Source organism: Electrona antarctica (assembly GCF_951216825.1).
Source record: "Electrona antarctica genome assembly, chromosome: 8".
Lineage (NCBI taxonomy): Eukaryota > Metazoa > Chordata > Actinopteri > Myctophiformes > Myctophidae > Electrona > Electrona antarctica.
The window spans coordinates 15,671,411-15,694,921 of NC_136789.1; the positions used below are offsets into that span (position 1 = coordinate 15,671,411).

General features: G+C 40.6%; 1 protein-coding gene across 1 annotated transcript in view; it reads right to left on the minus strand.

Annotated features, from left to right (window-relative positions):
- Window positions 1-16,595, minus strand: part of opcml (opioid binding protein/cell adhesion molecule-like) — a gene marked incomplete at its 5' end in the record, with an annotated part of 291,631 nt that extends 275,036 nt beyond the window's left edge. The window contains one exon of the mRNA XM_079508540.1: window positions 16,506-16,595. Coding sequence (XP_079364666.1) covers window positions 16,506-16,566 — 61 coding nt within the window. The remainder of the gene's footprint in view (window positions 1-16,505) is intronic.
- Between the last annotated feature and the right edge of the window lie 6,916 nt (window positions 16,596-23,511).

Sequence of the window (23,511 nt, forward strand, 5' to 3'; positions counted from 1 at the left end):
CCAGGTGAGGGGAATGATATTGCAGTACAGTAGCTGACCAATCTGCACAAGATTCAGTGTCTGTCACTGTGAGTGACCTTCATGCAGATTGAAATGAACATGTCAAACACTGTTTGCTGCAGAGAGTGTGGAAGTAGAAAACAACTAGAACTGCACTCTGTCGAGTGCCTACTTGCGTGTTGCACACAAGTACATATCACAAATAATGATATGTTTCAGTGTCGGGTGGATTAAAGGTAATGTCCCTATGTATACATGTATGTAATCTGACACCAATGCCCTATCAAGCACAAATTAATCATTACGTCATACGCTGCCACGGGACATACGCATCGGAGCACCGGACAAACAACATTACTTGCACGCTCTGCTTGCACAAGTAACTAGACTAGCGCCCTTTGACCGTTGCACATGACGTGTTCTCAGCCAACTACCTCCCTGCATTAGACTAGGGTCAACTACTACCTCTCTGCATTACACTAGTCAGTTTGGTATGAAAACCAGGCAGTTCTGCCATGTGGAAAGAAAGGCCTGGTGACACGAGTCGGAAATCCCAGCAGGTCTAACCCGGACAATTCCTCAATGACAGTAATGTTAATCTACTCAATAATTCTCTCTTTCCCATGTCCGTATATATATACGGACCGCGACACTAGGGGACGTCATATCCCAGGTCTGTATATATACGGACCCCAATGTATACTCTGTCTACTCTATATAATGGTTGAGTCCCAGCGCAGCGCTTAACATTGGTCCGGTACCTATGGCTACGCCCCACCGCTCCAGCTATGGGATTGAAAATATAATCACTGTGTAAAGCAGCTGAAAGGAGGATTTTCAATTTCAACCGTCCATAAGTCGGACTCCAGGAGAGCTGTCCTTGGTGGATCTTCTCCCATCCAAATTTCAGGTTTTAATTTGTGCCTTTGTACCACGACACTCCCTCCATGTAAAAGCTTCTGACGAAAGGTAATCTGTGTGCTTGTTCCAATTATACTTGAGTGTGTGTAGCGAGTTTGTGTGGGGGGCGGGCAAACTCCAACTTTTAAAGAAGTGTGTATGGTGGTACCTGGAACTGGGATTTATGCTAACAGCTAGCCGCAATAAATGAGTTAAATGAAAGTGAGGATCAAATGTTGTTTTTGTCAACAAATAAGGCTATGAGGAGTCTCAGTTCATGTCCTCATCCAATCTGGAAGGCTAGTGGGCCACAACAAATGTCCCAGTCATAATCTATATTTTATCACTATCTGCCAAATCTCTCAAGACAGATTTTCAATTTGTAATGAATTCAGATGAATAAGAGCTATCTTAGGGGGCAGGCCATTGAGCAGAAAGCCAGCAAATTAGCATAACGTGGCATGGCCAAGCATGATTTCCTGTTATTCAGGCATTGAAATGAGCTCGCATCCAGAGGAAAAATAAATAATTAACAATAAAGAATCTACAAATATTTGTTTTGCTTTTTTTCACCAATTGTGTAACTAGAGTGGCATCAGCACTGCCTGATTGGATATGCTGGGGGTCTGAATCTGAGGCTCCATCAATGCACACCAGAGAGACCAAACCATAAACTGCTGCAGGAGCTACTGTACCTGTGACTTGTGCATGCGGTTAATTTGTGGTTCTTGTAGAAGGTTGTGTATAACCAGTAACCAATGTCCCTATTTTGGCAAGTTTACATGCATTAGTCAATATTATAAGCTACCACACAAGCTAACCAAAGCGTACCTTCCTGGTGCGGAGCCCGTTTACAATTCTGTTGACTATCTTGTCTTACACTTCCAACCTAATATACTTTAATATTAGCAATCCTGAACATAATTGAATGCCTTATGACCATGAAAAGTATGGTTTTTAGTCATCTGTTCATGAGAGCTAGAAGGTCACCCCTTTTACTGAGGGGTCCCTTTGCAGAAATGACTGTTGTATAATGGTATGACTTGACAATGATATAATATATAAATGTATATGACAGGGATTAGATTATTTTTAGGTTGCTCAGTCCATTGCTTTTGTTACAGTTGGTCTAGGATAAGACTGACATCTTCTCCACTGCAACGGATATCCCTTTTAAATTTCAATCAATATTTCAGTGAGACAAGGCAAGTCCTAAAATATCTTCTCTTGCTGATGCTGATGATCTTTGAGAGTCTCACATCTGCCCAAGCTGATGCTGCATACGTACTGTATGCAGGTGTTTCTATTACCCTTACGCACAGCCTTTACTTGACTATTTCTAACAATAAATGTATTACTTTGATATCGGAGCTACAAGCTGCTCTCCCTCTCTCTTTTCGCTGCTCGTCTCCAACACAGTTGTTTTTACCGGCCAAATATGACTTTTGATTTGTGAGCTTGTAGATCAGAAAAACATCAAAAGTTGACATTTTGAGATATAAGGTTTCTGTCGGTCAGCAACGGATATGTTGTAATGAAAGTGTTTGAGCAAGGTATGGGAAGATATGTCCAAGTGCCACACTAGATCCCAATACGTTTCCATACTGGGCAAATAGGTCAGTGATTGATGGTGTATTTCTCTATATTCACTCGACTCGCAGCATCTGGAGGCGCCTGCCACCAACTGTTCATAGAATAATAGCTCAGCTTTTAACACAATCATACCTGGGTCATGTATCACACATTTTCCATCACTCCATGACTGGAGTGGAGTGTCTTGGATGTTGTCAAAATCAACAATAGATGTTCAAACTCGTTGACCATTAGCACAAGTGCCACTCAAAGTGACGAATGCACACGACACATGCCCACAACTATTTCTGTCTACCGCTCCCACCTGAAACAAAAATGATAATGCCGTTTAGTCCTACATATTAAAACAATATTGCTGGCGCAAAATTGCTAGTACTGCATAACCCTGTAACATTTCCAAACAACATCAAACCATTCCTAATTTGTTTTATATTCGAGCTTAGATTATATTTTATACATTGTGGATAGGCATTTATATGTGTGTGTGCGTGCGTGAGAGATCCGAGTGGATCAGGATTTGGGGTGTGATTTAATTAATGGAACTTATATTTATGAGATAATTCTATGATCACAGATCGCATTAATCAAAGTGATCCAAATCTTTGAACTACCCAAAATCCAGATAACCAACTCGGATAGGGATTAACATGTTTGAACATAAATATGAGCTCTGTGACATGATGTACCCTACAATTCCTTTATTTTACATATTATTTATATATTATACATTCTATATGACTGCCTAACTATAACTGACCATCGGATTGATTGATTGAAACTTGTATTAACAGTCTGCAGAATGGGTAGGCCATCACCTGTCACACACAAGAGATACAATTGAGAATGAGATCTATCTATCAATCTCTCTATCTATCTTTCCATGCATACTAGGAAATCGCGTTGAAATACCAAATAAAATAACTCAAATAAACACGATCCTGCCTCTTATCAGCACTGCCTGTCAGCCTGTCACTCAAGACAGCCGTCTGCCTGTGTTTAGGCGCAAGGGCCACGCCTGCATGGTCTTTTGCGGTCCGGTTAGAAAGCGAGTACTAAAGGTCAGTAGCATGTTCTCAGCACACAAAGAAACAAATCAGCATAGAACAGAGAAGGACTTTTTTTTCAAGGCAGCAAATGAAAAGGCATGCTTCATTAGTTATTAATTACACATTAAATAGCCTAATTGTGCATTGTATAGGGCTGGGTGCAATAACCGCAATATCGCCATACCGCCGGTATACAACGCATACCGCGGTATCGGGTTCGTTACCGCGATAAAAAAAAAACCCTAACCCTAGTTCTAACCCAAACCCTGGGTTCTAGGCCTAAGTGCATATGGTTGATATGAAATAAAGTGTATCATAATAAACAGTGAGGCTCAGTCAGTCTAATCATATGCCAGCAACACCAGAGGGAGTTCAACAAACCATGTGCAACCCAGATTCGGCACAAACAAGTATTGATTGATTGATTGATTGAACTATTTATTAACAGTTTGCAGAATTACAGTAGCCTACATTTCAAGCACAACTCAATACAAAGACTGTTAACTGCGAGTGGACGACCCAATAAAGCATTACACTTGTTTACAAGAGGGTCCACCTAAATTCATTTCACTCCTATGCCACAAAAATGTGGAACGCCCTACCAACTGTCATTAAGACATGTAAATCCCTTGACTCCACCCACCTCCACCCACCCCTTTTCCCCCCCACTGTATATGTTTTCCCCCCTTTTTACCTCCTTTATGATGATTTCCTGTTTTTGGCTTTATAGAAGTGTATAGTGTACAAAATGTTATGATGAATTGAACAAGGTGGACCCTCTTGTAAACAAGTGTAATGCTTTATGGTGTCGTCCACTCACAGAGTAACAGTTAACAGTTTTTGTATTGAGTTGTGCAAATGTACTGTAAACTGTTAATACAAACTTAAATCAATCAATCAAGAAATAATGTTAACTCATGGCTTGGGGACTGGGGAGGTGCGTGGTGTGGAGCGGCTGGAAGTTGAACCTTTCAATTCATCATATATTAAATCTATCAGTTAACTTGGAATTTGTTGACGTGTTTGTTTCATGCGATGCGCTGCTGAGCGGGCATTTCATTGGAGTGAGAATGGTTGCCATTGCGATTCCAAGTGAAGACGGGATTCTTTTTTTCTCTACTTCTCAGTTCCAGTTATCCGACGCACCTGTCCATTGTAGGTGTGCAGAAGGACTCTAAAATACCTATAATAATAGAGGACTCTAACAGACCTCTAAAATACCAGGCCTGCTTTCTCCGGAGGTGGTGTGTGTGCGTGTGCGTGTGTGTGTGTGTGTGTGTGTGTGTGTGTGAGCGAGCGTGCGCACACCTGTGTATGGAGTGCTTGCATGTGTGCATGGAGTGTGTGCGTGTGTGCATGCGTTAAGGGGGGGGGGGGGGGGTCATTGGCCTTGCATCCATTCGCTTGCAGCACTTTAACATTAACAAGTCATGTTGGGGGCTGATAATTTATTTTATTTTTTATTATTGGCATTATGCTTTATTTCAGATAGGTCAGTGTCTAGACAGGAACCCAAGGGCAGAGACAGAGGACATGCAGACAAATTATCTTGCTCACAAGGAGCATGCTGTATGATCTGAGCCCACAGAATCTTTCTGTACAAACTGACTGAGTGTCTGGCCTTGGATCTTGTGATGGCAGGGTTAGTGCAGTCGTTCTCAAAAATTTTAATTCAAGGACCCCCCCCTAACTCACCCCACAGAGGGTACATTTGGTTCATGTTGTGCACTTACACTGTCACGTGGGTGTAGGTAGATTTTGTCCTGCATTATTAGAAATACAGCATGACGCTGTATTTCCTATTTGTACACTGTTATCCATTGGAAAGGCATATAATTATGCACAGAGCACAAGAATGGGCCCATTATTCTAAAAACCCAACAGTCTGGAAATTTTGACAAATGGCATGGGGCACCGCAACCTCAAATGTCAGAGTGGGTGTAATCTGAAAACTGTACAATAAACATACTGTACTGTGTACATGCTGTGGTAAAGACAGAGACTGCCTTTCCCACTTTTCAGTCTCACATGTAAATACATCACAGATAATTCTACACATACACCAATTTACAACAAAATAGCCTGGCCATGATTCACATTAGAATGCAATGCTACTCATTAACCCTTAGTATCCAACATAATGAGCGGAAAGGATAATTGACAGTACTGGACAATATATAATGTCACAATGTGTTTGCTGATCACGTATACTGTACACACTTTTTTACGCTGACACAAGACTAGATCAGATTACCCAATTATAGCACTGGAAATAGAATATTTTTGAAAGGTGGTGGTGGTGATGAAACAAAAGAAAAATGCACAGCACAGTTTTGCTACAACAGCCACTGTCAACACTGCCAGGCACAAGCAAGTTGGACAATAAGGAAAAACATTTCCGTCCAAGAAACTCTCTGCTCCAACTTTCAGAAGCTGAATGTATTAGTATCCCGTCTGTCAACAGCCCGTTGTCCATGTGGGATTTTTAATGCTGTGTTCACACAGGCAGTTACAATGTTGATATGTTGATCAAATGCTTATTGATGTCAAGATCTGGCTGACAGAAATCATTAATTTTTAAAAGCAGAAATCGTGTCAAGAGAGAAGTTGAGTGGAAATGGTTAAACAACACTTGGTTGTTCTGTAGCGTTGTAGCTGGCACTGAAGCCAGCCCAAGTTGGATGTAGATTTTGTAGCAGTTACAAACATTGGGCTTCGCTTTGTATTTTCATGTCGCTGGCTTCCATGAATGGTAGGCTGCAGCTTTGTAGCTGCAAGTGTGAATGCAGCATTACATTATTGTGCAGTTTGCTAGGAACAACAGTGTGTGGAGAGTGGTCAACATTGTGGCATGGAAGTGCTTCCAAATGTTCAATTAAGCTATTCCAAAGTGATAACTGTGTTAACAGTGTAGGGCCAGGCCTACTGTTAAGTCAATTTAATAACTGCACTTTGTATACAATACTCACTTTATAACTGCATTTAGCTTAGATTAGCCAATAGCAACCCACAGTACAGATCGATCGATCATCCTTTTAAAATCACTTTCATCATTACATGGCGTCCTTATTCGGGCATGTCATCATAGGTTGGTTATAGTATATATTAGCATAATGTTCTTCTTTTCAGTAATAGGGGACAGAAGTAAATTAATAAATGACTGAAATTAATGACTTATTATTGTTAACATAAATAGAAAAGGTTGAAACAGAGATGCTGTTCGCAAAAGGAACCCAGCTCATTGCTGACTGGAATCGCACAATGCACGCACACACACGCACACGCACACACACACACACACACACACACACACACACACACACACACACACACACACACACACACACACACACACACACACACACACACACACACGAATAATAGATCTCATTCTTACTTGCACCATCCATCTCCGATTCAGTGACAATCCATCCGAGTCATTCATTCTAAGAGTCCGATGCACTCGCTTAACTGCCAACATTCAATACATTCTCACAAGGGAACTGTCAATGATGCCAGGGAACACAGTCTCTACTATAAAAGGGAGGGGTGATGAATGGATAAACTTCTCTTATAATGAGTGTTAGTCGATGTTGACTGTCTTTGCATTATCATGGCTAATTGTAAGGAATGAATCACTGCATTGATGTTTGTCTTTGTCCATTGAACGCTTAAAAGCTTCCAAGAAAATAGCCCAATCCAAGTAGATAAAATGGTCCTCATCAATTCTAGCGGACCTTACACTAGTTATGTCTTTGCACAAGGCATATTTAACACTAAGAAGAACAACTAACTACTGTAACTACAGCATCAACATCAACAATTTCCAAAATGACTTAAAATTGCATAAATGATACGTAGGCTACATTTAAGAGACTCTCTTGAGGTTAAGGTGTACTTGATTTATTATTTAATGTGTATTATCCCCTTGGGGAGATTTGTCCTCTGCATTTGACCCATCACAAGCACTTAGGACTGCAGCCACAGTGCAGCACCCACTGCCTGGGGACCAACTCCATTTGTAATGTCAGTACACTAGTCAAGGGCAATGGCAGGAGTAACTACAGTAACAAGCTTTTTGTTTTTGTTTTTTGGGGGTTTGTTTTTTTGCCCCCAGAGGAAACCAAAGCAAAACATAGTGAGAACATTCAAACTCCACATGGAAAGGCCCCCTACAGGGGTTCAAACCCAGGACTTTGTTGCTGTGAGGCAACATGGCTAACTACTGGGCCACCTGGCCTGTGTCGGGCAAGTAACTTTAAATTAGTAGTTACTAGTTATAGTTATTAAAAAGGTAATACAGTTACTTTACTAGTTACTGCATTATAAAAGTAATTAGTTATTCGTTGCTAACATTATGTTTATTTGCTTCAGTATTAATGTATACATTTTCATGTTGCACAAGACCACAACTGTCAACTTTCATCATTTTGTCACTAAGCTCACTAAATATATGTATAATAGTATAGCCCAGTGGTTCCCAAACTGTGGTGTGTGCACCCCTTGTGGTGCGCGAGAACATTCTAGGGGGTGCGCGACATGAAAAGGCTAATGGTGGTGCTATGGTTTTATTTTAAATATATTAACATATTATGCCAATATATGGCAAGTATATGCAGAATATAGCCTATGCTGCATATATAAGCCATATTCAGGTTCATTTATGTGCATATATGTGGATAAATAGGAAATGTATGTCCCTATATAGCTTATGCCATTTATATTTCCATGTGGGGGGTGCGTCGGCTAGGTCAGGAGGTAACAGGGGGTGCATGGCCAAAAAGGTTTGGGAACCGCTACCGTTTGGGAAAGGCTACTAGCCTATAGCAGGGGTTGACATTGGCATAAGTGTGAGAGAACGGATTCTTCTTTCTAAATTAAATATTCCAAAAAGTTTAGACTTACTGTACATCCTGCACATAATGCTACACTCATAACTCTGACTGGGGACAGTGGAGAGTCTGATGGGAGATAGGTGGGTTATTGCTAGCCTAATGATCATACATCCTGATTGTTATGAGTATACATTTAGGAATCATGTCAATAACCTCATACTGAACCATGAAATCAGTCTTTTTAGTTCTGCGTGACTTTGGAGCAGATGGCTAAACAGAGAGTCGCATTTCTGGCTGCCATATTAAATGCACAAACATGTTAAATTTGGGTTGGCCAGTTGTTTCAAGTTTCAACCCATCAATATTAATTTCCTGAGACGGTTGGAACTACAGACATCTTCAGGATAGCTGTCTGGGACTACCTGTACATGTTGGATATGATAGAGAAAAAGGTAAGAAATGAGGAGCTGATTATCCCCTCAGTCAGATCGGGTTCTCCACACACAGCGAGTTAAGGAGGAGGTCACAGATAGGACTAGTGTGAGAGTAGAAGTCGGATGACTCGGATCATAAGAAGCCTTTCATCATCTGAAGTTGTGGGCTATATTCACACAAAGTACTGATCCAATTTAAATTTCATGAACTGTAAGGGCATTACTGAATTGGTTAGAGCAACTATAGTTACACTACTAGTTACGGCAAAACGTAGGCCTAGTTGCGCGTTACTTTGTAACACATTAGTCACAATTAACACTGGTGTTGACTGAAATGCCCCTGCATGCCATGAGCAAGCCTCTATACTACTGCAGGCAAGGGAGATGATTGTGCACCACCATGGCATGTATTGTCACATCTCATCTCCTTTCCTGTCATCTATCATACAATGTGAATTTTGAGCACGAGACTCATAAATGTATTTATATAGCACAACCGTTTTCTACATATGCCGATATTGCTAAAATAAACATTCATTGTATTGCATTTCCAATAAGCATGTAACGATACACTCAACTCACGGTACGATACGTATCACGATATGAGGTTCACAATATGATTTTTCACGATATTTTATTTTCCAGACAAATGACAAAAAAAATATTTTTTTTATGATTTATCTATCCCCCCCGAGCTTTTTCACAATTACAAATTACTACATTGCAAAAGTAGCATTACTTTTCATGTAAAATTTCTTAATTTCTGTGCAACAACTGTAAACATGCTTTCTTGTTTAGAACCTAGCTCGAGTTAACATGTAAAAAAAGCTTTCTTTGATGGCATCTTAGGATAGATGTAGACCTATTTGACAGTGCAGAAACATAATTGCCTTCCTTGATGTATTAAAGAGCATCAACGACCATCACCTGGGCACAGTCACAGACACACAGCTCCCCTCTGCAGGCTTCTACTACTGAAAGTGACTGCATGTCTCATTTCTCTCCAAAAGCACTTGAATATGATGGAATATGATTAAAGCTCACATTTCATATCACACACACACCATAATTCACTAGCTCTTCCTAAAAAAATAATAATAATAATCTATTTTTTGAAAATCGATTTTTATTTTGTATTTAAATCGATATACATCGTCGGGATTAATATCGATATACGTTATATCGTTACATGCCTAATTTCCAACCCCTTTAAAGGGGGTTCCAATAGTTGTACCCCTACTGTATGATAAAGTACTCAAGAACACGTGATTTATAATCACAGTTTAGGCTAAGTGACATTTGCTGACATTAATAATGAGTTACAGTATTAACCCATTAAATCCGGGAAAGCATCTGTCATTTTAGATTTTAGCTAGCAACAAAAGTTATTCAGAACTCTAGTGGTTTACAACAGTAGTTCTCAAAAATAGCAGATATACAAGTTCACAGTGTGTCACTTTGTGTTGCGCTGTGAGCTTGTACATCTGCAATTTTTATTTTATTTTGTATTTTTTAATGTAGAAAGTGTGAAAATTCTTGAATACTTTTGAATATTCTTAAAGGAGAATTCCATACTAAAAGGCTTTCTTACCTTTCTTTGTAGTTGTTACGTCCCCACCAAAGAGGACCAGGTGTTATTTTGTGCAAAAGCTCCTTATTGGCTATTTCCCATACCATAAGCCCTAAATGAATTGCATTGAATGGGAATTGAATGGGGCTATGGGGTGTTGTGCTAATTTGCTTATTTCCATCGCTCAAAATTATATATTTCTTGTATATATCCTCTCTTCATAATGTAAATAATATCCCAAGCGGCACACTTTACTACTTATTTTGATGGAAATAAGCGAATTAGCACAACACCCCATAGCCCCATTCAATTCCCATTCAATTCAATGCAATTCATTGAGGGCTTATGGTAGGGGAAATAGCCAATAAGGAGTTTTTGCACAAAAAAATACCTGGACCTCTTTGGTGGGGACGTAACAACTACAAAGAAAGGTAAGAAAGCCTTCTAGCATGGAATTCTCCTTTAACACAAATCCTCCCATTTAGTTTGATAACTGATTTAGAAGGCATCTGTGGAATTGGCATCAGGTTTCAATGGGTTAACAATCCTATGCTAATAAAGTGAATCTTAATGTTCCCAACAAATGATTCACTGATAAATTCAATCCATCATTTTCGATGGTCGGGATCAATGAACAAAGGTGTCCTGTGACGTTGCATGAACCAGGCTTTAGGCATGTTATGACAAATGGCCCAATGCATTGAAGCTTATGAGGCTGTACTCATGGATCGAAAAGCCTTGAAGACTGTGGCTTGAATTGGGTTCGATTTGTGAAAAGCACTTAAACACAATATGCTTCCTCGTACGACAAATATCGATCTACAAGCATGTGGATCGGCTAGTTTTTTGCAATCGTTGAACTTTGACGGTTTCTGTGTTATTTTTATGAGGCTCACGAATTTTACCAACCAAATTTGACATAAAAGTATGAAGATTAGATACATTAAACATAAACAAAATAACTGTCTGATCTAATGACGTTAACATACTGTATATCATTTTTGTTTTGATTGTATTCAGGTACATTTGGAAGCGTTTGGATGAAATGCAACCAAACATAGACCAGTATGGTCCTAATATAACTGAACAAATTCCTCCTCCTCTTCCACATTTCCCTAGATAACACATAACAAAAACAAAATCCATGACCCAACTATTACACTTTTGTGTATGTTCCCTTATGTTAGTGAGTGTTGTAACTATAATATACAGGCACATGAATCAAGATTATGTTCATCTGTTTGTCTACAATTCTGTGAGATTCACTGGCCTAACTGTTCAGCAACCATTATTGTTCACAACTAAAATGTTATCTTATTCATATATACAGTAACTTTGGTTCAGCTTGGGAACAAAATAATGTACTTGTGGCCCTTTAATTAAATAGAAAATGACTCAATAGTGCAGTCACCCATATCAATAAATCAATCAATAAAATGTATATATTTATTATATAATATATATATTATATATTATTGTATATATAAATATATCCATCCCAGTTATGTAGAACACAGCCAATTGTCAGCCAAGGATAAAACTAAATGTTGCTTTCTGGATTAAAATGTCTCTCTCATTTTTGCTGTCATGCATTACTAATAATCTAAATACACTTACATGTATTAACATTTGTAAGATTCACAAATGCACACACACGCACACAAGCACACAGATGTTTGCCATGGTTACCACAATTCGCACACCCACTGGCTGTTCCTTCGTGTTTGAATCCTATCAATTTAAAAAATATAGTGTAGTTCTCTCTCTCTCTCCTCTCGCTCTCTCGCTCTCGCTCTCGCTCTCTCGCTCTCTCGCTCTCTCGCTCTCTCTCTCTCTCTCTCTCTCTCTCTCTCTCTCTCTCTCTCTCTCTCTCTCTCTCTCTCTCTCTCTCTCTCTCTCTCTCTCTCTCTCTCTCTCTCTCTCTCTCTCTCTCTCTCTCTCTCTCTCTCTCTCTCTCTCTCTCTCTCTCTCTCTCTCTCTCTGCCTCCCACGTTATCCCATTGTGGGAAGAGCTTGATGACTACCAATTTGGCTGCTCCACCATAATGATGTCTCATGTTGCTGGATAAGCAATTAAGGACTTCTTGATAGACATTCTTGGTGGATATTGACAGTAAGCAGATACATTTGCTATTTGAAGTTGTACTTATTTAAGTTATACTTACTTATACATCAGACACTATGGATTTTATTTTTTAGCAGACTGGCCTTCTATAAGAGGGTCAAAGTGTGTGTGTGTGTGTGTGTGTGTGTGTGTGTGTGTGTGTGTGTGTGTGTGTGTGTGTGTGTGTGTGTGTGTGTGTGTGTGTGTGTGTGTGTGTGTGTGCGTGCGTGCGTGCGTGCGCACTAGGGCATGTAGCAAATATTGCAAACAGCTTGATGATCAGCACTTGTGCACACTGGCAGTACAGGTCACAGAAGTACAACCAAGTAATAATTATGTATTTTTCACAATTATGTTTTATAATATTTACTATACTATATTACTTTACTTTTATGGTGGAAGTCAACAGGGCTTTGATCAGGCATAAACCTTGGCCACATTTTGAGTCATGCATCAGAAATATGATGCCACAACGTTCCCATTACTTTCCAATTGTCTCCCTTTTATCATGGACAATTTGCTGCCAATTGCTGCCTTTTGTTTGCAGTCATTGTTAGATTTTAGATAGCACAACTCATGTTCTAGGCCTAGGGTATTTTATTGGTATCATAAAGATATGAGGACATAATGGTATGGTAAAGTTATCTCTGAAGGCTGTGTGAATGAGGATGCATCAGGGTTTCTCAAATGATGGGGCATGACTTCCTGAGCTATGGGAGTCTGACCCATACTCTGAAACGCCGCCAGAAACGCTGCCAGCCAATCGCGTAGTATGATTGCCTGCCTCCTAAGCTATGACACATGCACCGTGGGTGGGCTGATTTCCACACCGCAGCCAGCCGGCCACTCTACGACCGCAGATCGAAGCGACAACAGCTGCTAATGTTATGAGCTAACTAACAGACAGCAGAAAAGCCAAACAAAAAACAGTAATTGAATGAACCACGAACGTTCAAAACAATGAACAGTCCCTTGAAAGTTTACTTTGAAATCAGTTCTATATTGTATTAGGAGCAAATCAAGAGATCTTTAGTACAGCAGCAAATTAGCTGGACTTCCTTTTTTTGGAAGTCCAGTGCAGATGTTATGAAGAAGAGCAATGTTGCTCGAAACGTCACTTGTTTTGTTTTGTTTTTTCTTCTTTATAGAAGATAGCTACAGTGTGCAAACTCTTCTTCTGCCAGTGATGAGGTTATGACTCAGTCAGACTGAGAAAACAAGCTTTTAGAATGTATCTGCATCCATAATAACTCACAGCTTTCTGATCTGCTCTCTGTTTCAGACACAGTAAACATCAAATGTAATGTAATCTCCTCTGCCTGACTTTGAGTGCCTTGGCTTGTACAACACAGAATTCAGTCCTGTCTTTGTTTATCTGTATAGAAAGTCCTCCTGCTGCCTCCCCTGCAGTACACTTTGTTGGATGAGATGTAAGGGGCACAGTCAACCCAAAGCCAGGTCAGAAAAGTAGGCTTGTGAGTTACGGTTCTTGCAATGGCTGGAACAATAAAGGAAGGAGATAAAACACACCTTCCTCCCTCAACAACTACTACAACCAATGTTTCTTTATAAGCAAGAGCTTTTCTGCACAGGAGCCAACAGTACCAGACAAATCTGCCACAGGAAAAAGAAAATCCCTGGGGAGACTGGTCTGGCACTCCTCAGTTTTAATTACATTTCGCTCACCCCAGAGTTGTGGGTGACCAATCAGAGCCTACAATTTACAATTTAGGCATTTAGCAGACGCTCTTAATCCAGAGCGATTTACATTAGGCAAGAACAAAAGTAAGGGAATACATCACATATATAAAATGCATTTATCAAGAAACATGCGTAAGCTAAGAACGTAACTAGAACATATCTATATAATGACACTATACATATTAACTAAACATATATACTATACTATGCTATACATATGTACTATGATGTGCTATGACTACATACAATGCAATTATTGTGCTGTCTACATGACATGCTATAAGTCTGTTTCAAATGCTATCTAAGTCTAAAAAGTGCTATCTAAGGGGGTAGGATAAGTGCTATGGGCCATGATGGAGTCTGAAAAGGTGGGTCTTCAGACTACGGCGGAAGATTGGGAGTGATGCTGCAGTTCTGATTGCAACGGGGAGTGCATTCCACAGTTTTGGGGCCAGAAGGGAGAAGAGTTTGGGACGTGTGGAGCGTTGTCCCGGCGTTTTTAGTGAGGGTACTTCCAGCTTTCCTGCGTTGGCTGATCTGGCCTACTACTACCAACATTCAAAGTGAGACTTTTTTTGCTGTGACGTTGAAATCTGTTCCCCGCCCCTTTGAATTAAATCTTCCACACCAAAGTTCCAGAGACTAATATGTACGCAGTGATATTAGTCTGGCCATGCCAGGCTACAACAGTACAGGACTGCAGTTGTACTCAGTACTGGCCAGGTGTGGAGGAGGTGCAACTGTGCAAAACTGAAGCAGGGCAGCATTGAAAAGGATCATGCTTACTCAGCAAAATCCCTTCCCAGGACAAATTCAGATACAAAGTGCTAGTGCAATATGTTTGTTCAAGAGTGGCTTTTTTTTTTGCTGAATTGGCATCAACAAAACTTTTGACAAATGTCACTTGACTCAAGTGTCCTAAAAGTACAAAACAAGCTTGAATTGCGACTGAGACACACAGGTAATCATCCCTAACCCTGCAGAGGGCCATACAAAAAGCCACCTGTCTCCGTGTAGTGACAACACCTCCTACAACTCACTGCTCTCTTGATGAGACCTGCACCTAATGAAGTGTGCAGTCTTGTCTTGTCACCTCGGCCCAGTAGAGACAAGGGTACTTAAGGATGTTTGTGATTTGTGAGACATGTGTGTTGATAGGTGTCATACAAACGTTGCTGGAAGACACCGAGGCATTTCATTATGCAATTGAAGTGTCGGGATGTCTTTGAAACGAGCTGTCAGGTAACCAGCTGAACGCCTCCGCATAGGTTGTTTACATTAAGGAAAAGATAAACACGTTGATATATATCATGGCAACATCAGAACGCCTGCTCTAGCAGAAATGTAAGATGTAAGAGATGTAAGAGAACAAGCATACCTGTGACATGATCACTTTGGACAGGTAGATTCAGTTGTTTTTAGTTTTTTGTCACATTTTTGTCAACCAACACTGTCGACAGACACTTGTCTGAAACTAAACAAGATTTAATTAGGTACACAAGAAGTCTTTGGCACCAAAGCCTATAATGCATCACACTGACATGATGTCAAACACAGCCGATGCCATGGCTGTATAGTACAATGGTTTGGACAAACAAGCCATGCGTTATCCTTCTCTACACTACAGCAGTTGTTTTTTAGTTTGTATAACAGCTTGAAAGGCTTTAGCTTGAATCCATTAACGCCGCAGCAATGTGTTTCTGTCTTGTGTGTTTGTTCTTTTGTTTGTGCATGCAAGAAGTGCCTGGGAGTAAAGGTGTGAGGACAACAATGATATTATGTACATGGATCAATATGCAAACGAAATCACACCGTTAAAGTACTTATTTATACCAGTAGTGAAACATGTTCTCCTGCTTCTTCCATCAACCCATCAACCTCCTCTCAATCTTGCCATTCTGAAATAAAATGACTTTAAGAGAAAGTGAAAAGACAGATGACACTGCCTGTTGTGATGTCTTTTCAAAGAGCTGTATATCAGAGTGTACTAAGGAGTCAACATGGTTTATTTATGCTGTTTGTTGCGCAGCTAGTTGGAATCAACTTTTGATTGTTGCATATCTATTTAGTTTCACAGGCCATTTCTAGATTGTGGAGAGAGAGATAGAGAGAGAGAGAGAGAGAGAGAGAGAGAGAGAGAGAGAGAGAGAGAGAGAGAGAGAGGGAGAGGGAGAGAGAGAGATAGAGTATGAGGGAAATAGAAAGATGATATACTGCTCTCTCATCAACTCTGTTTCCACAGTGCATCACTCTGCATGAACCACAACTTAAGAGGAACAGCATGAGAGAGATAAAGATCAGAGAGAAAATAGGTAGTCTTACCTGGGAACATAAGCACAGCAAACACCCACGACAGGATGAAGAAACACACTGAATTATACATTCTTACAAACTCGGTCTTTCACTCTCTGTATCTGAACCTCTCAACAGAAAGCTTCAGAAACCTGCCCGGAAAAAAGTGTCTTGGCTTCTCCCCTGCGTCTCACAAAATGTCAGTTGCTTTTCATTCCCACTTTCAGGATTAGTGAAGATGCTTTAAATCCAATGCAAGTTGTGGCAGCACACACAAGCTGGCTTCTCTGGCAGAATTCTATCTCCCTCTCTTGCACATACTCAGAGTCACAGGGACCAACGCTCTGCCAGACATGGGAGGAGGCAAGTGGTAGCCCGCCTCCACTTCTTTCTTATTCGCTGAGGTGTCTGCCTGTCAGTCATAAACAGTCCCAGCTCTGTTTTCTTTTCTTTTTTTCTAGCCTTCACCCTGTTTTTTCTTTCTTTGGTTCTGTGACAGAACCAGAGCAGTATTAAAACAGCTGATGAAGGATTGATATTCAGCAAAGGTGAAACAAGAAGTCATTCAATTAGAGCTGAAGGTGTTCCGCAGGACAGTTTTCTAAAAATCACCCCTTGGTGAGAAATTTGGTCTTGTACTACAATTCCTCAGTGTGCATTAATGAGGGTTCTTAATTGTTTTTCGCTTCTCAAGGCACATGGTGATATGACAGCTCTGGTAGATTAATGTTGCCGTTGCAGACACAGGAATAAGCCCGTCTTTTGGAAAGAGGTTAGTATGCCCTTTACCGTTGCACTTAATATTTGCCATCAAATTGCCTAACACGGTAATAGCCAGGGCTACAAGATTATGACTATCGTCTCAATTCTTTTGGTTAATATTGTAAATCACAATTATGAATAATAATGTTTTTTATCATTTCAAAACTTTTGCCAAATGTTTTGTACTGACCTTCACCATTGTACCTCTGTGAGCCTGAACATAAAAGGTCAACAGAAAACACAGTATGGGTACCGGTCCTCACTCAGTATGTGGAGTCTTTTCTTTTTTTATTTCCTTTCAGAAATAATACACTATTCAAATAATTTCTCACACAATCACACCACCACCCTCCTGCAATCTAGTCTGACTACAGCATTATATCATAGTATAATTGGTCTCATCATCTCTAATGCTGTGGGGTGACAAGCTAACAATAGATCAGCTTATTAATATGTGCCATAATGTCATGTAATCAAAGGAATCTTACGTATTAATCAAAATCATTATGTTACCATTTTATGTCACCACTAAATGAGACAGCTGTCACCACCCTGTGGCCTCAGGCGAGTAATTGGCAGGACTTTCATATGACCTCAAAACTGCAATCAAATGCCGACCACGGATAAAAAGGAAGCAAGACGTTTTATTCTCAGTCACAACACCAAATCTTAGCAGTAGAGAGCAGTCTCTGTGAGACTCTACAAAATGAGAATGGTAATTTAATTTGAAAAAGGCTGCCCTCTGGGGAATTTTGAATGTGCTGCATTGAAGAGAAGATTGTTTGCCTATAAGAATAACTGCTGAGCCTTTGTTTCTATGACATATTAATGTAGTCTTTAAGCATGCACAATGTGACATTCCAGGTTAACAGTGGATGATTATCAAAAATGTTTTTTGTGGCATGCCCTATAGACCGTTCAAGTAAACAAGAATTGGTCAAAATCATTATATAATTGTAGTTATTACACGGCTTGGTTGAATGCTTGATTCTGATTGGTCAATCGCCAAATTCAGTGGTCTGTTATTTCTGGATAATGACCGTTCCGCTCTATAACAGACCGATGCCTAATCAAACCCTCGGAGCACCTGCTATGCCCTGCTGATTTACTGCTGTTTCCAACATGACAGCCATGTAAACAGACACAATGTCATTTACAGCTAAACATTGCTCTCAAAAATGTTTTTGAAAACATTTGAGCGAGGAATAGACGATACAGTACCCGAAAATGGATTCTATTAGATCAACTCACTTCCTTGTTTTCCGACTGTGCTGCAGCTGGACAGACGACGGCCATAGATATATATAAGAAAGGCTAGATGGCTCACCCGCGCTGCTGGCCAATAGAGAGTAACGTCGTTACGTGGCGGTCAACTTACCGAGGTGCAGCATAACATTGTGTCTATGGGGAATGTATTTTTTTTGAGTGGTGCAACCACTCCAACGAACAGCAATGTCTGTGACGTTAACCTATGTTTGTTTGTGACTATGTTTGTGACTCATGTGTGACTCATGAGTATCAGTAGGGGCGCTGTTGTGCCAGAAACAGAGAGAGAGAAATAGTGCTGCACTGTTGCCTGCTAATATGAGAGAGAGAGAGAGAGAGAGAGAGAGAGAGAGAGGGAGAGAGAGATATGACGTTCATATAAAAGATATCAAACAAATCATTGTTGTTTGAGCTGCCATAGAACATACTGTACTGTAGCACCTCAGCAAGATGGCCGCCGAGTGAACTACGTCGGAGACTCCGCCTTGAGCCATCTAGCCTATGGACGCCAGCCAGCGCGACACAGGAAATACCTATTTTTATTGCGCTTTGGGTCAATTTATTAATTTATGTATTAACCTTCCCTGTCCCTAGCCTGTCGGTGATTTATCTATAAACAATGACCACTCAGCCATACATTATCCCTTACTCAGTTTAGGGTCAAACAGGTATAGCAGTAATCTCCTTTTCTGTATCTCTCCTGAACTTCATACTGCAGTCATGACAACTGAATTTCTCTCTCTCTCTCTCTCCCCCCCCCCCCCCCCCCCCCAAGGCATATAAGTCACATATGCCAACACTTAGACCAGAAAAGAACAATAAACTCACACATCCACTCACTAAAAACAATGTGCCGGGCCAAGGTCAGAATCCATAAAAAAAAGTAAGGTCCGCACACAGGAGGTGACAAATTACTGTTTTAGATTAATGTTCATTGACTATATGTGTGTGAGTGCATGGGACCTGAATGGAAACAAGACCGCAAGGTCTTTCTTCGGAAATCCCCATGGACCAAAAAAATTGCATTTTGCATTTTTTTTCTTATTGTCTAATAAAATATTCAATCAATCAAAAAAACGTTCCAAAAGCTTAGACCAGCTCAGTGCATTCGTCTTTTTGGCAACACCTCCAGTAGCTCCGTTGTGTGTTAGAACTCAGATTCCCAGAATTCAGTTTGAAACAAATTCATGGAGGTACCTCTCCAAAATGAATTCTGCACAATGAGAAGCTTATTCCTGGAATTTGCAATTACCGGTAGCATAAATCAGTGCCATTGAAATACTGTATATATGATCAAACGCAGCAACTAAATAAAGCAGAGGATCAGAACTAGCGTTGTCAACATTATTCTGTATGACATTGAACACAAACAATTGTGATACATACAGTAACATGTCCTGAGCCAAATGTAACACTACGGTGATGGTATAGTCTCAGGTTTTCTTAATCTATTTCAAAATAATTAAAGTTATATCACATCATCCTCACCCACCTGTTTTCTTCTTTTCTTTTCCAACAGCTGGTGGTAGTTATAGGGACTGGTAAGTGCCAACACAGACTGGTGGGTGGGTATGACACGGTACTGAGATCTGTTGAATAAATAAAAACAGTTTTAAGCCCTAAATGAGAATGAGTTATTAGAATTTGTTTCCGACACATGGCATGGGTGATAAGGCAAAAGTACAGCAACTAAAAATGTACAGTAGGGGTGATCACACTGTGATGTATGTATGGCTACATAAACAGGCTAGCCAGGTACGCCACCCCGGTTGCGTGAATTCCCATCTTCCCAATTGCTGGGTGGGCATTTCGCAGTGGAACAGACGCCAATTAGCTCTTCCACTTTTTGGAGGAAGGCACCTGAAAGAGTGTCTTGGGTAATCGGTTCAGGTGTAGTGACTGGCAGTGGTGAACAGGTGATGGTCATGGGTCAGGCTGACCATAAGGAGAGGTATATTACTGAAACATTTGGTTGTGTGTGGTACACGAAGTGTGGGTGCTGTACAAAAGGAAACAGAAATATACAATATTTGGAATTATAAACATCCAATAAACTAAATTATAAATAGCAATTCAATCCATATGCAATAAGAAATAAGGAATATTCAGAAAAGAATTATCGTCAAGTCATCATAATGTAATTGGTCAAATCATTCATAATAATCATAATTCATAATATCAGGTGATGAATGACAGCATTAAAGATAATGATAAACTATTTAAGCAGGATGAACTATTTAAGCAGGAATAGGTGTGAATCATTTCAAGTTGTAACATTCAACAGCTCAAACATGTGCAACTAGAAATGCACCTTGCACACAAGTAGGCCATGGATGGCCTACTTGTGCGCAAGCAGAAAGCGCCATGAGGTGCACTCACCACTGGTTTTGTCTGAATTTTGATTTCCGTCAAAATGTTTACCCTTACCCGTCTTCTTATCTGTACTATTGAACAACTTAATTTTTCTTATTTTGATTTTGATTACACCTTCTTTTAACAGAATGGAAAGAGTGGTCTCCTAGTGCAGCTGCTCCCTACCATGCTAATCATAATTATTGCATGACCCGATGGGAGCCGTGGGTGGTGGTTCGGCACTTCTACCCTTATGTGTATGGAAAGCAGTTCCTGCTCCATACATGGCTCACACATTGTAAGGAGCCAAAAGGACTGCTGTTGCTCGAGATACTCCAAGGACTTCACTTCACGTTTTGCTATGGCAATGTAAACATGTTTTCTCATGCCAATAAAGCCCTCTGAATTGAATTGACTTCAAGGAACACCACAGAGTGGGCCATCTACATAGACACACTGGTGACCTTTAACTGCAACCCTGTGAGGAGGTTGAGTGCCGTTACTGTCAGTGTAAGTAACGGAGGAGCACACCGGCACCAAGCACACCAGCACCAATGGTAGCCGTTCTCTGACACACAAGTATACATTGGACAGACAAGAGAGGGACTTCCAAGCATGCCCCGGGGAGCACACAGGTATACTGTTCTATTGTTGTGTTATTTGGCCATGTGTATGAATTAGGGGATTTATGTGTATTAATTTGTCATTAATGTTATTGGTTTAACATTATCATGGGTGACACGGTGGCACAGTCGGTACTCGGTAGTGCTGTCGCCTCACAGCTAGAAGGTCCTGGGTTCGATTCCCACTCGGGACGCTGTGGGCGCTGGCGGCGTGTCCTCTCCTCCGTGTCATCAGTGCCCATATACCCAAGGCGGGGTTGGCGAAAGGGCCTTTCTGTGTGGAGTTTGCATGTTCTCCCCATGTCCCCTAGGGTAGGTACCCTCACAAAAAACATGCAGTAATTCTGGTCTCTAAACTGCCTCCCCCTGGCCAGCCGGGGCGCCTGATGGAGGGGAAAGGAACTGGTTGGAATAACGTCTCCTTCCACACGCTACGTCCAACCAGGGAAACTCCCTGCGACTTGGACACTCATGCATGAAGGAAGCATGAGTTCAAGTCCGTTGCTCTCCCCAGGTTGGCGGAGGGTGTGTAGAGCCCAGGATCACATTAGATAATTGACACAGGGGTGGAAAAATGGGTTACAAAATCGTGGGATAAAAAAAGAAAAAAAAAGAAAAAAATACATTATCATGGGTGTTCATTTTTCAAACCGTGAGTGATAGTGGTACATGCAGATGCCACCTGCAGGAAGAATCTCTCCCTTCCCGAGTTTTTTGGAGACACAGGTGGTATCAGTGTGATAAATAAAACAAATCATATAAAATAGTTGTCTAGCAAGTATAGTATTCACATCAGGGTGTCAAACTGTGAAACTGTCAACATTGTCAAATTGTGTTTTAATCGTTCATTCTATTATGCACAGTCTGGGCTCACTGTTTGCCTATCTGGATGCTGATTGCATTGATGCTGAGAATATGAATGTTTATTGTTTATATGTCATTGTGGCTGACTGGCTGTCAATGTTGCTTGTGGAAGCTTACCCACAATCTCCTGTTTGTGTTCATTTTGATGCTCGTCCTGAACATGTTTGCTAAATAAATAAATGTTCAAACTGATGTCAGTAAAATGCTAACATACTGCTTTTTAAATGCAAATTACAATGGGACAACATAAAATCGAATGATGCCTGGTAAAAGCAAATGATGAAGCCAAGTTAAATTAACAATTTATACTTTTACCAAATAAAATCTAATGAATAGGCTGTAACTCTGAGAAATGAAGTGACAAATGGACCCTCACAGGTCCATTTGGTTCCATTTGTACACTCCCCAGTCAGTCAGGGACTTAATGATACAAACAATTTGTCCATGTACGGACCTATTGAGGAACATAATTGCTGATATGAATAACATTAGCGCTCTACTTGCTCTTATCATCGCTTGGAAGGAACACCACCGTTATTTTCATTGCCTTGTTTCAGAGAGGATCTAAATGGCATTATAGATCAAATCATGATGGATTCTCTTTCTCTGGAAGATACAGCAAGTATTCCCCTCCTGGATAGCAAGTTATTTCAGGATGTGTACAAGCTCTCTTGGATGTGGGACCAAAGGTCATCGCCATCTTTTGTCTCTGAGGACATTTATTTTTTGCACAGTGGATAGTCCCTTGTACAGCAGATTCTTTCTCCTCACGGACAGGGCACATGAGTTTTAAGTCAGATAAAGGAACACGGTGGTGATTTATTGAGAACATCTGTGTTTAGCTGTACTACTGGTCTGACATAACTTTCACCAGAAAGGTCAGTGAAATCAGACTGCGGGTTTCAATGCTTGCTTAACAATTTGAAGGAATGCGATATCTTTAAAAGTTACTGGTGGTGCCAGTCATCCACCAAGCCGTTTAATGGCAGGCATTTGTTCCAGAGTTCATCGCCACTGTCCCCACCTACCAACCCCATCAAGTAGCACAGTCTTACAAATAATAGACCTGTTGGCCTGGGCCGTGGCTCAGCGGTCCAGGCACCTTGGCTGGTAATCCAGTCTGGCAGTGTGCCGCGGGTTCGACTCCCGATCCCGACGGCCTTTACTGC